The sequence below is a fragment of the Panthera pardus genome, unplaced genomic scaffold, assembly GCF_024362965.1.
Source record: "Panthera pardus isolate Hobbes unplaced genomic scaffold, ASM2436296v1 HiC_scaffold_13, whole genome shotgun sequence".
Classification (NCBI taxonomy): Eukaryota; Metazoa; Chordata; class Mammalia; order Carnivora; family Felidae; genus Panthera; species Panthera pardus.
Window position 1 is genome coordinate 32,029,939 of NW_026526688.1, and position 17,964 is coordinate 32,047,902.

A 17,964-nucleotide genomic window follows, 5' to 3' on the forward strand; every position below is an offset into this window, starting at 1 on the left:
TGTCCAGTTTAGTCCTAATTAAATAATCACCAAAAAAGGACCTAGTCACTACAGACATCATTAGGAACGGTAAGATCTAGATGGAAAAATACTCAAGGTCTAATTTAATGAGGGATAAGACACAGACTTCAGGTATCAATGAACCCAAATTGTTATTTAAAAAAAATTTTTTTTAGTGTTTATCTTATTTTTGAGAGAGAGAGAGAGAGACACAGTATGAGAAGCAGAGGGGCAGAGACAGAGAGGGAGACAGAATCTGAGGCAGGCTCCAGGCTCTGAGCTGTCAGCACAGAGCCCGACGCGGGCCTCGAACTCACGGACCGCGAGATCATGACCTGAGCCGAAGTCGGCCGCTCAACCGACTAAGCCACCCAGGTGCCCCCCCTCACTGTTATTTTTAAAGATCTGGATATGTGAGACATTAGTACTTTGGTATTAGACATTGTTATTTCACAAATTTTACTCAGCTTTAGAATCTACTAATTGCACATCTAGATGCACATCCCAAATATGTACAATCTTCTCAGCAACTCTTCAGTCCGAAGCTACAGAAACCTCATAGGACAGTTAAAAGAAAATGGTAGCTACCTGGCAATTTTTTTGATCCTATGGCAATTTTTTTGATCCTAAGACAGGGCCTATAAACCTTGCATATCATGGATTTCTGGAACGTATTTTCCCACTTTCAAATCTAAAATGATGAACATGCTCTGTTAAAGGTAACAATTTGCAACTGCGAAACACTTCTGAAACACATAAAAAATTGTGACAGTATCTCTAGGGACACAGAACCTGGGAGAAGGGGGTTAAGAGGGAGACATACTTTCACTCTGTATCTCTTGCACTGTTTGGATTTACCATTTGTATGTGTAAACTAATAAGTTTATTTACTATTATTCATTTGTCAGATTCAGTGCACAATTCAGCTTTTTTACTCTATTTACAAAACTGTGCAACCGTCGTCACTATCTAATTTCAGAACATTTTCATTACCCCCTTAGAGAAATGCTGTACCCACTGGCAGTCACATCATCCACCAGCCCTACCAACCACTCATCTACTTTCTGTCTCTACAGATTTGCCTCTTCTGGATATTTCATACAAATAGAATCATATAATATGTAGTCTTTTGTGACCACCTTCTTCATCTTAGCATAATGTTTTCAAAGTTCATCCAAGCTGCAGCACCTAACAGCATTTTGTTCCTTTCTATGGCTGCATAATACTCCATTGTATAGATACACCACCTTTTCTTTATGCATAGTCAGTAGTAGATAGACATTTGGTTTGTTTCCACTCTTCTGCTATTATGACTAACGTTGCTATAAACATTGATGTAAAAGTTTTTGTGCACACATGTTTTCAATTCTCTTAAGTATATACCTAGGAACAGAATTACTGGGTTCTATGGTTAAATCTATGTTTAACTTTTTAAGGAATGGCCAAACTGTTAAAATGAAGGTCTTGAAACACACAGGAAAGACGGAAGAAAGAAAAGGCTTATACACTACCATGGGCATTTAACTTGGGAGAGATCTTCAAAGATACTCATGAGTAAATTCGATTCACAGCTATTTGAAATCACTGAAAGACATATTTATGTCTTAGACTTGAGATAAAGATGATTCTTTCATTTAATTCCAAGAACAACTAAGTATTTGTACTACATCACCATCTCAACATCAAAAAGCACGTCAACTGACGGGTGCCTGGGTGGCTCAGTGTCCGACTCAACTCAGGTCATGATCTCACGGTTTTTGAGTCCAAGCCCTGCGTTGGCCTCTGTGCTAACAAGGTTGGAGCCTGAAGCCTGCTTCAGATTTCTGCTTCTCCCGCCCTCCCCCTGCCCCTCCCCTGCTGGCCTGCATGTGCGCTCACGTGCTGTCTCTCTCTCAAAAATAAACTTTAAAAACAATGCCAACTTAGAAAAGGGAAAATAATTTCTTACATCCCAACATTACCTGTAAATTTTTTACATAGGATTTGCAAAGATCTCCCAGTAATGTCAACAGGTTAATACCAAAAGCCACAAAGTTATGGAAAAGGCTTATTTTAATAATTTTGACCCTCCTAATACATCTGAAGTGAAGGATCTGTTCTATTTCCTACACATTCTCTACAGCACTGGGCACTCAATATTACATATTCTTGTTCACTTGTGGATACTAACTAAGGTCTCACCTTAGCTCTCTACCCTTTCCCTATGAGAACAAAAGATTTAAATTTGTAATCAAATAGTTATTTTTAAAAACTGAACCACACAAAAGAAACATGGAAGCCTAAAAAGCAGAACAGTTTTACTGACTCAATCTTAGATTAACGACGCTCAACTCTGAGCTTCAGTGTCCTTGTGTACAAAATGGCAGTGTCTACCTCAAAGGTTGTTGTAAAAAATACAATCTTGATCATTCCTTGTCTACAACCCCAACCTCCAATCATTTAAAGAAAGTATTTCTGGAGCGTCTGGGTGGCTCGGTCAGTTGAGCGACCGACTTCGGCTCAGGCCATGATCTCAAGGTTTGTGAGTCCGAGCCCTGCCTAGGGCTCTGTACTGACAGCTCAGAGCCTGGAGTCTGTTTCGGATTCTCTGTCTCCCTCTCTTCTCTACCCCTCCCCCACTCATGCTCTGTCTCAGAAACAAACATAAAGAACAATTTTAAAGAAAGTATTTCTGTTGTTCCTTCCCATAGAACCCGAGCCATGTATAAAAAGACATATATTAAAAAAGCACACACTAGCTAAGAGGTGGAAGCAACCTAAATGTCCATCAAGGTATGAATGGATAAACAAAGTGTGGTATTTACATACAATGGAGTATTATTAAACCTTAGAAAGGAAGGAAATCTTGTCACGTGCTACAACATGGATGAACTCTGAGGACATGAAGTTAAGCCAGTGACAAAAAGACAAATACTTTTTTGTCTTAGGATTCATTTGTAGGTTATCTAAGGTGGTCAAATTCATAGAAACAGAAAGTAAGATGGTGGATACCAGGGGCAGACAGGAGAATAGGGAAGTGTTCACAGGTCCAGTTTCAGTTTTGCAAGATGAAAAAGATCTAGAGAGAGTTTCACAATGATGTGAATAGTTAACACTACTCAAGTGTATGTTTAAAAATCGTTAGTAAGGTAAGCTTTGTTATGTGGTTTTTGTTATGTATTTTTAACAATAAAAATGCATTAAAATTAAAAGTAGCTTTTTATTTTATAGGCTAAAACATATTCCGTTTGAAGAATTGGTTCTGCTGCTAGAAAAAAATTAATTCTCCTTTTACGTTAAGGGGGAAAAGCCTACCAGTTCCTATAATAACCATTTTTGCATGTTGCATCCCTAGATGAGGAATTATTTATTGCCTACAATAGCCTTTCTCTCTTGAAATAGAGCCTTCCCAATCAATGAGTCAATAAAAATGTACTAACTATTCCCCTTATGTTATCTTAGAAACACATCTATTCCAGACCCACAGAACTCTTACTTTGTGGTAAGCTGGAAAAAAGGAGACAAAAAGGTTCCACTTTCACACAAAGGAGACCTAAAGCTCTACAATGTCAGGTTCTATAAGTTAAAATTTTTCCATATCTTTAGAAAATTTAAAAATTATTTCTTACCAATCCCTGTTATCTACTTTGGTATCTCTCTTAATACAGGCTAATGAAGAATTTAGATTCCTTCTGAATGAAGTATAGAACAAGCAGCTGGTTCAAAACTCAATATAGTCCTCTAACAGTTTTACCCATGGTTATAGAGACAAGTTTTTGATTAAAAAAAAAAAAAAAATTAAGATGGAAACACACTAAAGTTGTCAAGTCCAGTACCTTAGAGAAGATTCATCCCTCTAATATCATAGAAGAAACAGTAAGCACTGAAAGGATTCCTAAGAAAGAATACCCTCTTAACAGTCTAAAAGTTATCATTTCCATATAAAATATCCTCAACTCCTCCCAATTTCAGTAGGCATATAACCATAGGCAAAACTTGAATTAAAGCAAAGGTTCTTAAACACAGTCATTGGTCCATGAACCCCCACCCCCGAACTGTATAAAAGATATTATTCAAAGATTTCAGAAGAGAAAATCCCAGTTTTCTCAGAGGAAGTCAACCAAGAGAAACTAAAATTCCAAAACTACAACTCCTGGTATAGTGGCTTATAGAAAACCATTCAATCATGATTTGCCAAGGATTCTACATAGGACATTGGCAAAGACCTAGATGACATTTCCATCAACTACTGCTAATATTAACTAAAAAATATATTATAAAAAATTAGTTTTCCTTTTTAATAAACCCAGCATTTGAACATGGAAGAGAAACTGGTATAGCTAGTTTTAAAAGTCCTAAAGTTCTTTGACAAATGTTCTTTAAAGGGTAGAAAAAGAACTACAAAAGTACTGAAAATACTAAGCAATCAAGAGTTGATACTGAATTCTTAGAATGGCAAATTCAGCATCTATTTTAAAATAGACTTATGTTGTGCTTTCAAGTAAAATTTAAAGAAAACACCATGCCCTCTCTTTAGTAATAGAGTTGGTAAGTAGAAAGTTAACAAGGCAATTTTATGCCTTTCTTCCAAGAAAAAACAATACATCAAACTCCTACATGTTGGGCTCAGAATAAAACACAATGCCAAGGGCACCAACTCATTTCTAATAACCAGGCAGCAACCCAGAAATGGCACCATGCCAGGTTCTGAGGAACTCAGTAATCCTTCATTAAGTATTAATGTTAACAGGACCTGAACAGATAGTGGGAAAAGACCTCAAAAACTTTTAAAGCTGAAGTATTTTGGCAAATATGCACTAGTATGTAATCTTTGTAAGGGAGGTTAAGTTTAAAAATAGATAATTTTAAAGTCCTAAAGGTATCCTTCCTTCACCAACATCACCAGATTGAAAGAGCTTAAGCAGATCTAATTTGGTATCTAAAGAACAGCAAGGGAGTAGGCTGAAACAATATCAAGTCACAGGAAAGCTTTTATGGGAAAGCTTTGGACATTCATGCACAAAAGCAGCATATTACTCTGATTACTTACCCAGTGGTCTGTGAGACTCTCTTAAAGCATCAATACAGTGAAATCTACTCACAGACTAAACCAACAACTGTCAGGTATTTCTGGGTGGCAGGATTTCCTTACAATTAAAATCTGAGGGTCCCCAAAGGCCTTTCAAATTTTAAAATATTTATCAATTTAAAAATATTAATGATAAGCCCTGCACGTTAACAAAAAAAAAAAAAAAAAAAAAAAGAAAGAGATTTTACTTCCCCTGCTCCCCAAAAAATTAGTGAGAAGAATGCCACTGTTTTTACACTGCTGCAAATCTGGCTTAACAGAAGATGCCTGTTGTCTCTTGATTGTTTCTGCATTCAACACACCACAGTGTGTTGTGTTAGATGTATGAAGTAAATCCACGTTCATTCAAGTACGTAGTTGAAAAAGGAGTATTTTAATAGGCTTTTCAGGTAATTATGGTTATCCCTTTGATACTACACCAAAACTGGACAAGCAGTAGTTTCTTAAAGGTTTGTGGAATCTGAAACCATATCAGCTGTCTGTTCCATTAAAATCCAATGCTGTGTCTTGCATTTTTACTCATGCATCATTTTTTAACCTCACAAGCATTGGATATTTGCAAAACACTGATTCAGAGTTATACAGAGCTTCCAAATGTTGACACCTTTCATTACATAACATCAAAAAACTGCAGTCACTAATATTACTACTGATCTTATCTGAAAATTCTTTGAGTATTGGGAAGTTATCCAACTCAGGATGGCAGATACATGTTTTCCAATATTCTCATTTGTGCTTGAAAGCTCAAATTTTACCATGGGCAACAGATACTGTCCACTGAGGCAACAAATTCACTGTCCATTTGAGAAAATTTCTGCCAAATATCCAAGTCTTAATAATCATCACTTATTTGTCCATAGTTATTTCTAACAAAAATAATGGTCCATGAAAGCAGCAGCTAGTTCACCTTAAAACCCAAGTGACTGCACCAATGCTTTTCCTCCAGACAACCGCTGTGCTCTGGTCTGTAGTAGAAGTGCTTTGGTGTACCTTTCACTTTGTCACAAAGAATGTTTAACAGACATGTACTCAAGAGTCAGATTTAATAAAATTAGTTTTTACTGCATCATCAAAGACATTCATATGTAAAATTGGCATTTTTAAACTACTGGTATATGGTGAAGATCACCATGACTACTGGTACCATTTGGTGTCACGGCCTTGATTACGCCAAGGCACCGGCATATTTACCCACATTGCTTTTGTACCACTGCTGCAAATGTCAACACAGTCAAAAAGGCAAGCATCATATTATTATGAAAATAGTTTCCACTTCATAGACCTTCTGAAAGAGTTGAGAAGTCATCAGACCACACTCTAAAATAGCTGCTTTGACAATGGTGTGGACCTCTCTGATCAGAAAAATGCACATATGTACAAGTATACACAATATGTGACATACGACCTCAGAAGATTTAAAAAACCCTTATAGCCCACTTATAGAACATCCTAGCTTAAAAATTCCATTAGAAAATCCAGAAAATCTCCAAATTGGATTTAATTACTTCAAAACAACGTCTACTGGACATTTCAAACAACTCTGTTAAACAAGTCACATTCCAACAACCTCAAAACACCCTCATTTAAACTAAGAAGAGAAATAGCAAGCTTTTAAATTAAAAAATTACATTATGGACATTAGAAGGGAAATTAAATTTGAAATTAAGAATCCCAGTTCCATCACCTGCTCAAGGATACACAATTAATCTTCCTAGCCTAGTTTCCTCATCTATAATATGGAAAAACAACATCTACTTATTTCAGTTTTGGTGAAGATTAATGAAATATATAAAGCAGCTAACATAGTACTTGGCACATAGTTAAGCACCCAATAAATGCTGACCGCTGTGATTAAGATGACCAGGCCATCTCTTCCTCATGCTGATTATGTAGTGATAATAATCAAATTCAATTATTTATAAGAAATGTAATTTAAGTATCACCAAGACTTTCTCTCTACTACTACTAAAAAGCCACTTGTGGACCCCTGGTTACTAAATTGTATTTTCCATTATCACCTAAGGTAAAGAGACTACAGTTGAGGAGATTAGCTAAAACATCTATGTCCAGGGCACTCACTTCCAAATGTCCCCTCTCTGTAAAGAGAGCTTTCCTACTATTCTTCCTTTCTAATCTTACATTCTAATAAACTTTTGCAAAAAAATAACAAAATAAAAAATAAATAAAACATCTATGTCCAACCATTCAATTTTCCTATTAACGACAAAAGAAACTTAAAATATAGCTTATCTTTCCTCTTGCAACTCAACTAAGAAAATACGGATGTGCAAATACATAATATATGGGAATCTTTTTACTGACTTAATAACAAATTCTTTGCTTCAAACAACCTCTCATCATGCTGCTTATTCCACGATTTTCTAGAATTTTAAAATTTAGTTCACTAAGAGTATCAGAACATACCTAAAGTTCAGCTCAGGTCATGATCTCACAGTTTACAAGTGCCAGCCCCACACTGGGCTCTCTGCTGTCAGCTCAGAGCCTGCTTCAGATCCTCTGTCTACCTCTTTCTCTGCCCGCCACCACCCCACCCCCCAAAAATTAAAAACAAAACAAAACAAAAAACAAGGATACTGCCTAATGCTAGATAAACACAATCATTCGCATTATTTAATGGGCATATTTACACTAAGTGATTTACTGCATGAGCACAAGACTTCTATCAGTAGTAATGTGTGTTAAGGGCAAGGAGGAGTGTCACATGTGATACAAGAATGTTAAATAAGGCCTTTCCTATGGGTCATTAGGTTTTGGAATATAGCTAATGTGCCACTATTTTGAAATCCACACATATCAGGGTTCTACTATTTTTTCCTACTAATGGCCTTAGTGCCTAAATCTAACATGCATACTACTCTAAGAAACACAGAACACAAATGATCTTAAATTGTTTACACTGTATGTAGCATTAGATATATGGAATGGATTTAAAAACATTAAATTTCATGTGGTATCTCAAAAATTGTTTTTCACAATTTTAGTTATATCTTTATTTGGGGAATATTTAGGCTCTACTATTGAATTTTTTCCCCCAAGAACCAGTCTGTAAGTCTAAGTCCTACCAAAAGTAAACAGGAAGCCAAGCGTTGAAAAGATGTTATGCCTGTGGATCCAAGTTTCATAAAAACAGGCATCGTGTAATAAACTCATATCCTAAAACAATTTCCTATAAAAAATTAAGAATGTCAAATACGGAAATGAGGAAAATTATACTCGCATTAAAATGATGTATATTTAAAATTACTATTTAATAGTTAACAATATTAACTATTAAATAATGAAAATTTACATTAAATTAAAATAACCATCTTGAATGGTTAACAATAGTTCCATATTTTTAACCAAAAATTACAGACTTCAGATTATCCACATGTATTTGAATGTTTAATATTTCCACAAGTAAAATTTAAGCAAATAACAGATTACCAGGTATTGCTACTGCAAAAAAAAATTAGGAAAAATTCCTTACTGTTTCACTTTAAATGATGATCTTGGTTTTTCTAATTTTTTTAACCAGATTTTAAAAATACAATCAGTGTTTCTATTACTAAATACAGAGGACTAGGAATGGATCAAGTGATGTATACATAGGACAGCACGAGCCATGGGTTGATGATGCCAGGTGATGGGGGTTCAATACATATCTGAATGGTCATAACAATGTGAGCACTGACTTCTTTTTTTTTTAAAATGTTTACTTTTGAGAGTGAGACAGGCAGAGCATGAGCAGAAGAGGGGCAGAGAGAGGCAGGCAGGCACAGAATCCCAAGCAGGCTCCAGGTTCCAAGCTGTCAGCACAGAGCCAGACGTGGGGCTGGAACCCAGGAGCCGCAAAATCATGACCTGGGCTGAAGTTGGACTCTCAACCGACTGAGCCACCCAGGTGCCCCTGGGGGCACTGACTTCTTAACCCATAATATGTGCTATAACGTTGGGGTATGGGGGTGATAATGACAACAGCTTAATCTTCATCTACTAGAAAGTCAACTGGAAATGTCTAAAACTGATGAGAAATAGAAATATCATTTTATTCACAAAAATTAGGCACTAAGGAATACAACTAGAGGAGTTCAATTTAATCGCCTTCAGAAGGACGAGGGAGGATTAAAGAGTGGGTGAAGGTGGGGATGGCCAGTGTTCACTCTAAACCCTTTTTAGAGTACAGTATTGATTTAAACACACACACACACACACAAACATACACCTTTTTGGGTGAAATCTAACAAACACACACAAATCACAAATCAACAGAAAAATGACCAGGATAATCAGTCAGTACAATCACCACCCAGGTCAAGACACTGTCTCCATGAGGTCCCCCCAGACCCTTTCAAGAACGACTCCCTTCCATCACTTAAAGGTAACCACCACATACTGGCTTTTACAGCAATTATTTTGTAGCTATTCTTCAAAGTTTTACCAGTTTAATATGTGTCTCTAAGGCTATGGTTTAGTGCTGAATGTTTTTTGAGCTTTATATTAGTGGAACCAAAGAATATGTATAAATCTCTTCACTTTGGCTGAGGAGAAATTCTTAGTAACCTTTAAAGACAATTCCCCAGTTTTCACATTCTCCCAACTCTTCCTTACTTACTGTAAGTGTTCAAATAATAACAGCTAAATCCTTTATAACACGCTTACTGTGGGCCAGGTTTCTGTTTTTTGGATATTAACTCATTTAATCAACAAAACAACAGCCTCAGATAGATTTTACTGTTATCTTCATTTTAGAGAGAGGAAAACAGGCACAAAGAAGTGAGTTACCTTGCCCAAGATTACACAGCTAGTAAAGGACTGAGCAGGATTCGAACTATGTAGCCTAGAACTGGTGTCTATGTTACCTATAGTCTCATGAGAGAAAGTTGTCAGTGAAGGAAAATTTTCAAGTACAGATGATAAAATGTTACTACTACTACCACAAAGATTAAAATGAAAACTGCAGGACAGGAGACCATCTGAATGATAGAGATTTTAGTACCTCACCCTTCTCTCTGACAAGAAGCTACACCAAAGGTAAACCACTTAAAGTGCCCAAAAAGACCTATGCACAGAAGAAGTATCCCAAAAAGTGTCTACGTGAGCCAAAGGTCTATAAGAGTATCTGGTCAAACATTAAAATTCTTAGTTCTGCAATGTACATAATGAAAAATTCTAAGCCTTGATTAAGTAGAGACTTCTTTCTAAATTAAGGCCCCCAAAGAGCCCAACATCTCACACAATTTAACTTCGCAGTAATAATGTTGAGCTGCTTCTTTTCTAAAACATCTTTCAGAATTAACTAGACTACAGTATAAAGAACAACAGAAATCATCTAATCCAGTCCTGTCACCTTAAGGCTAAGCTTACTGGAACCCAGAGAAGCACTTATCCCAAGTGACATACACTAGTTTGTCACCAGGATAAAAGCCCAAGGTCTCCTGACTTCTTTCCATTACACAGCTGTAGAACATCAATCCAGTTACAAAGCCTGCTGAGTAAATACCTCTACGATTTCCAGAAGTATGTCTCAATCATCTTTTCACCCCATCTCTTTCCCCTTCAAAGCCTCCTAACACTCACATTCCCTCATTCAACAAATACTCAACACCTACCGTGTGCCAGGCATCGTTCTAAGCACAGAAGTTTGTATAGGACGTTCTGGACAGAGCACAAAGATGCATTAGTCCTGCGCTAAGCTTACAGTATAACCGCAGAGGTTTAGGGTAAATTATAAATACAAAGTGCTCTGAAGAAAGACTGTAAAAAATATTTCCAAAAAAGGAAGAGAAGTAAAAGAGTTACAAATGTGACTTGAAGGATTCTGATAAGCGATGAAGTATGGGAGGAGTGTCAGGCATTCCAAGGTGGGAAGAGCAAAAACAAAGACCCTCGAGTAAGAGCGCACAAAATTTTTTTGAAGAACAGCATCCACTGAGCTGGATCATGAACCGTATCAGCAATGAACTGAGAGAAACAGGGGTCATACTGGTGACAGGTCTGGTACTCTAGGCTGAAATATTTGAATGTAACCCTGCAGATGCAGTGACCACTGAAGATTTCTGAGGAACATAAAACTGGGTTAGCATTTAAGATCAACTGAGAAGCAAAATAAAGGACGAGAAGCAGGAAATTTTAGGAAGTTTAGGAAATTTAGGAAGTTACTGCAACCTGAAAAGAAAGATACTGAGAACCTGAACTAAGCTGAAAGTGGGTACGGAAAGAAGATTAAAGCATTACAGAAGTAAAAATGGTATGCCATGACAGCTAACTGCATGTAGGAGGAAAGACAATTTGGAGCTTTTGATGGTGAAGAACTTCCAATGCATCATTAACAGAAAACAGGCAAGCTGAACTAAAGATTGAGCTAGATGTAACCTGTTTACAGATTACAGTCTAAACCAAAGGAGAAAACATATTAATCTTATTTTGGAAAAGCAAACCTTCCCTTAGTAACATAAACATAATACACTATGACAAGTAAGCTGCCATATGCAAAAATCCCCAAATTGACAGAGTATCATTTGAAAACTGGGTGCTTGTTATGCTTAATACACTAGCATACACATACGTGCTAGAGTTAAGTCGTTAAAATGTACATACTAAGCCTCAACATGGTAAGATGATGGGGTTGTATGTTAAAGTATTATTTAACAACCTCAAAAGAAAATTATTTGATGAATCAATAGCAAAATACAGCTCCTAAGCATTAGAAGAAGAGAATTACAACTGATCCCATGATACATACCACAAACTATCATTTGATTCAGTTAGGTTAAGTTTGGAACCATCAATTTCTTCTAATTAAATAAAACTCACGTGGTCTTTCTGCCTACCATTTAACAAGTAAACTGCAAGCTCCTTCAGGGCAGGGTTTATGTTCAGACACCTCGCAGCCCCAGTGCTCAACATTTAGGAAGCCCCCCAACAGATCTTTCATACAAAAATCAATGGCAATCAACAAAAGAAGTTTTCTAGTATACACCACTCTCATAACTTGGTGCATACTACACAACAGCACAGAATGCATGGTCCAATATCCGAGTGCCTACTATTCAACAGGTAATGGAATCACAAAATGAGTCACATATGGCTCCTCCCTTGAACTTAGGATCTCTCAAGTCAAACACCATAGGCTTCACCAGAAAACCTTGATTTGTACCATTTGTGTGACCATCAGTAACTCTCTTAACTAAAGCGTCTAATTTCTCATCTGAAAAACAGATGAGGACTCATCAGAAATGTGACAGGGCTCTGTAAAGTATCACAAATATAATGGATACCAGTTGGCTCCCCAAAGGACCCGCCAAACTGATCAGACACTTCTTTGAGAAAGACACGGGCACAAGCAAATCCAAACCCTTCACTGGCTCAATACAAAGTCATCAACCTATCATCAAAGAAATCCTGAAAACAAACTGCACTGTAGGCAGTAGGTGAGAAACAGAATCTTAACAGGACAATACTGTTTAGAGAAAGATGATTTATAAACTTTCACTAGACAAATTTTTTTAAGTTTACTTTGAGAGTGAGAGTGTGAGCATGAAAGGGGCCGGGGTGGGGGGGGGTGGGGGTGGGGATCCCAAGCAGGCTCCATGCTCTCAGCGCAGAGCCCCAACACAGGGCTCCATCGCACAAACTGTGAGATCACAACCTGAGCCAAAACCAAGAGTCGGACGCTTAAATGAGCCACCCAGGTGCCCCTAGACATTTTTTTTTTTTAATTAAAAGTACATTTTAATTCGTTTGAATTTTGTTCAAAAATTCCTACTGTAATTCAAGACAGGATACCATTAAAATTCAAACTTTAAATAATATTTCTGAACAATGAAATAATACAAATACTTTATGGGAAATAATGCCTCCAGCACCTAAGACCACCTCAAATGAGTACAAAACCCTAACGTTTCAAAATGTTAAGCTTTTGAAATACACTAAGAAATTTGGGAGAAGACTTAAATACTTCAACCGATCAAACCCAGCTTCTAACTGCACCAGAATAAGCTCCCAGGAAGCCATGCTATATATCCACAACACTGTTGTTTTCTTATCCACCTAAATTAATCCTTACAAGACAATAAAATGTATCATTTGAGTCAGCATTTCTTCACAGAATGTCAACCAACATCACCCTCTCAAAGTACACACACACACAAAAAAACAAAACTAAAAATCTTCCTTCAAAAAAGATACTCATTTTTGAAAAATGTTTCCGAGCTAAATGCTGATATGTATTTCAACACAATTATCTAAAAATGATTTACAAACATGAAAATGCATCACCGTTTATTTGTACGAGAAATTTATACAGCCAGGAAACCCTTATGATACAAGCCTTAGATTTTTCTTGTGACGGTTTTAAATACATCATCATCCAGTGCTCCTTTCATTTAATCGAAATAAAAAATAATGATACAAGGTATTAATAAAAAAAAAAAACCTGAAGACTATTTTCCAGAAAGATGACTTTAAAACTGTTCCTCCATTGCTTATGCAATAAACACAGTATGTTCTTAACCTGGAACAGACTCAGCTGCAAAGAAATCCTTCAGTATCAAGATTTTGAAGATTCCATATTCAAACTTTGCATTATTAAATGCTTTCTTACCTTCTGCTACGTCATCATCTACTGCTCCTTTCACCTGAGAAAAACACCACTGAATATCATTCCCTCCTCCAGCTCCTGGAAAAAGAAAACATACCAATTAAAACCCAGTTCTGTTCATGTTTACTCTCGTAAACACAGAGATGGTATCCAGGGTTGGCATGATACTAATAGCCTAGTACTGCCCACACATACAACCACCAGCCCAGAGCATTAATTCGGAAGGTTAGTCTCCAACAGTTGGCACTGGATTCAAGGAGAGAGAGAGATCCCAGGTATGAGATAATCTAAAGGCCATGTACTACCATTAACATGGCACATGTGTTCAGAACTTCAATTTTCCCTTCCCCTCAAAGACAGTAAAAGCCTTACGGTCACGCAAGACCTACCAGAGAAAAGTAAATACCACCAATTAGACAGTTTTCCTTTAAGCCTACAGAAGGGTTAATAAGGTTAAGCTACCATAAAACACGGAACGGAGAGAAAACTTCAGAAACATTACTGCCCGGGTGAGGAGTAATGATTCGTGTGAACCCAATCACCAGAGCACACACACAGCAAACACAACACTCACCACCCATTTCTTTGCATTTCATTACCAGCACATCACGGCCTCCAGACAGGAAAAGAAACCGAAATAAAAGCTCAAGAGCCTGTCAGAGGAAGCTTGTTTTGCCTCCCTCCACCTTATCCCTCAGAGTCCAAAGGACCTTGCAAACAATTTTGCTCATTTGTCATCATCTTGTGCAAAACAATTTTAATTTCGCTTACTCGACAAGGCCAAAGGAGCAACTTGTTTACAGCAAACCCTAAGTCAATCCAACATGTTAACTTTTTTAAAGGTTTGATTATTTAAAGATTATCTAAATACTAGAAAACGCATGGAGAATTGGTTTAGTTCCTCAATGTTTCTATTTCACTTCCAAGCACTAAGAAGGAAATGCCCTGGCGCTATAAAGGAAGAAATTGAATCAAGAACTAGAATTGGTTCTACTAGAAGCAGGAAGATACTCAGCAACATCAAAATGTATAAAGATAATCCTCAAAGCAATCACCTTTTCCTTCCTTCACCATCATTCCTTGCTAAATATTCCAAGCCGGTTTTCTCCATGCATCCTTCCCGCCCCCCCTCCCAAGCTTTTACCTAAATCAATCCCCTTGGCTATTTATATCGCTGAACTCCACAACTATTTTAACTAACTCCATGAAACCCTTTTGGGAAAAGGACATCTGCACAAAAACTAACATACAAAACGGAAAGTTTAAATCACATTTTTCATGCAACTTGGTGGATTGACAAGGCCTTGCACTCTTTGGACACGAAGGGTAAGAAACGAAAGGGAGCTGGTTCAAGACAAAAAATAAAGGTTCATGGTCTCAAAAATACATGTATCCACAGTGGGGAAAAAATACACATAGGTCCCCATTGTATTTTAACTTGTAAGGCACTCTTCCCTCTCAGTACAAAATACGGTTAGTATAAACACCCAAGAAGGCTTGCAGCAGGAAAAAAAAAATTGGAATTATATGGAGAAAGATCCATATAAAAAGCTCGGGGCGGGGGGGGGGGGGGGAAAGGACGGGGAGGAGACGGTGGGGGGAGCAGAGGTTACACCGGGTCCAAAGGAGTAGGAACAAATCTGCACTCGCCCCCACCCCGCCCCACCCACGCCTTACCCCTCGGCTCGCCAGCACACACCCCACCCCCACCCATGCCAAGGTTCCAGCCCTCATTTAAAAAGCCATTTAGGTATCACTGCCGCCCCTCGCCTCAACAAACCCTCCCCACCCCCACCCCCCCCCCCACTTGACCAATTCCCTGAAATCCAAGGGGCGCCCCGTGGCTCTACGCGACGCACAGACGGTCGCTAGGGGGTGATGGAGGGAGGAGGAAGGAAGCGGTGCCTTGTCAGTGGACGAGGGTGATTTCTCCTTTACCTGCCATGTTGCGCTGCAAATGGTGACCCTGCTGGGTTCCTCGGGGTCGCCGCTTCCTGAACTCACCCCCCTCACCTGGGGATGGGGGGGTAGGGAGGGCGGATGGCGGCGGATGGCACCTGTGGGGGGAGAGGGCGGGGGTCGGGGAAGAAGGAAGGAGGGGCGGGCAGACCAGTCAGGAGGATGGTGGATTTCACTCTGGGGCTTCCCCGCTCTCTCTCCTTCTCCGGCAGTGGCGGCGGCAGCTACGACAGGGACGGCGGCGGCGGCGGCAGGGGCAGGCGACTCTACTTTCAAAATGGCGCCGGCTGGCCTGGCCAGTGACGTCACCCAGGGGCGGAGCGGCCGGGCCGGGCCCGAGGGGCGGGGCGGAGACCAGAGGGGGCGGGGCGGGGAGCGGCCGGCCCGGCTCCTGGCTCCCGCCCCTTCCTTCTCCGCCCCGCGCTGCGCCGGGGCGGCCTGGCCTTCGCCGCGCCCTGGTGCGCGAGCTGCTGGTCTGGTGTCTTGCCGCGCTCGTCCTGCCCTCTGTCCCTGGCCCAGTCCGCGGTCCCGCGCACATCAGTGTCCCAAACCTTCGCGTCATGTGCATGGATTCCCGGGCGGGCTCAGCCGTGCGGTTACCGTGCTCGCTCGCGGTGGATTCGCGGGATCCTGTGTCTTTGAGCATACTGTGTTTCTACTCAAAATAGTGACACTATGGCCGATGAAATAAAAGACCGGGGGGGGGGGGGGGGGGGGGGTGCAGACTTGCGGCTCGGCCAGGGGAACAGTTCCTGGGTCTGAGAAAGACGCAGCTGGGCTGGTTCCATCTGGGTGAAATAAATTACCTTCTGATGGGTCCCGGCAACTGAGGCAAGAGCCCTTGGCGACTGAAAGCGGTTCAGTGTTTTCTGAACAGAAAACTGAGTTTGCTAGTAGCAGAACATGGCCGAAAAAGCGGCCCAGGTCTGTCCTGCTGAAAAAGTGGAAGCGGTGGTTGAGGAAAGAACTGGGCCCCGAAGCCAGGCTGCCAAATGGTGAGGCCGTGATGAGATGCGGGTAACAATCCTACCTCATAGGATTGTTTCTAAGATTAAATGATTTAGAATAGGAGATAAATGTTTGCTGCTGTTATTATTAGATTTGTATTGAAAGCATCTTCAATAGTTAAGAGGTATAAGGAAAACAACCAGGAAACACTTGTCATCAGCCAAAAGATGTATATGTACGTCATTGAAAGATGCATTAATGATGCACTCACTATAAACTGGACACTTTGCAGATCTCCCTTAATCCCCACGATGCTCCTAGGAGACAGATTTCTACTTTGCACGTGAAAAATATCTGTAAAAATATCCAGAATTTGACCTTAAGGCTGAAAGGACTGGTCAGGCATTGAGAGACCAAGGGGAAGTTTATAATTATTTACACCTTCTCTCCATTATCTCCACTTTCTACCTTGTTCTTGATTTCCAGAACAGTTCAGTTGTAAAATAAGTCTCAAAATGTCTCCACTCAAAAAAGCTGTACCATTGTATTATTATTCCTCCATTGCTATGTTAGTATTTCTCACTTAACCAAAGAACAAACCCAAACTAAAAATCCACCCTGTATTTTCATCTTTCAGCTACCTGTACAAACAGGTACAAAACTTTAATGCACTGTGCTGTATGTACTTCTATTTTGGCTGATTTTGTAAATGCATTTCTCTGCATCTGCCTTTTATTACTTGTTTTCCTTTTTACGTTCTCTGCCCTTGTTTAATAATTCAATCCTAGGCTCTCCAGTGAGCCTCAATCAGAACTAAGAGGGAGAGACAAAGAGAGAAGGAGGGACTAGACCAATAAACCAGAGGATTGGAACCCCTATACATAAGCCATTTTCTTCAGTTTTTGTCACGTGTAAGATTGGTATATTCACACTTCCTGAAAAATGATTTGGTCTACATAAATGATCTGTTCTTCTGGGAAGCCAGTAAGGCTTGCCTAGAAACGGAGATAATTACAACAAGTTCATATAGCACTATGTGCTGGGTACTGTTCTAAGAACATTGTATGGAATCTTGGGACAAGCTGAGATGGGTCCAGTAATCAAGGATCAGTGACCCTAAGCAGTAATTTCAGCCACAAGCTGCCTCCCTTTCTTCTGAATGGCTCTTGGGAAGAGAGGCCCAAATACCTATTAGCCCAAAGACAAGGGTTGCTGCTGTACTAGGGCTCTGTCCCTACCATTTCATGAAAAGGCACCAAGGTCACTAATGATCTTCCAATGGTTCACTTTGGTTTTCTCTTTCTCTGCTTCCCAGCAGCATTTGAAACCACTAACCATCCCATGCTTTTTTGAGACCCTTTTTTGCGTGTTACAGGATTGGTTTACC

At 39.4% G+C, this 17,964-nt stretch overlaps 1 protein-coding gene across 4 annotated transcripts in view; it reads right to left on the reverse strand.

Moving 5' to 3' along the window:
* PPP2R2A (protein phosphatase 2 regulatory subunit Balpha) overlaps positions 1-15,924 on the reverse strand; it is an 84,819-nt gene extending 68,895 nt beyond the window's left edge. For 2 of the 4 annotated variants that reach the window (XM_053900947.1, XM_019466898.2), the window contains exons 1-2: positions 15,609-15,924; positions 13,674-13,748 (exon numbers count right to left, since the gene is read on the reverse strand). In XM_053900947.1, the coding sequence (XP_053756922.1) occupies positions 13,674-13,748; positions 15,609-15,615 (82 nt within the window). In that variant the 5' untranslated portion in view covers positions 15,616-15,924. Of the gene's footprint in view, positions 1-13,673; positions 13,749-15,608 lie in introns of those variants that run through there. The other 2 variants (XM_053900948.1, XM_019466899.2) reach the window with 1 other exon arrangement.
* Between the last annotated feature and the right edge of the window lie 2,040 nt (positions 15,925-17,964).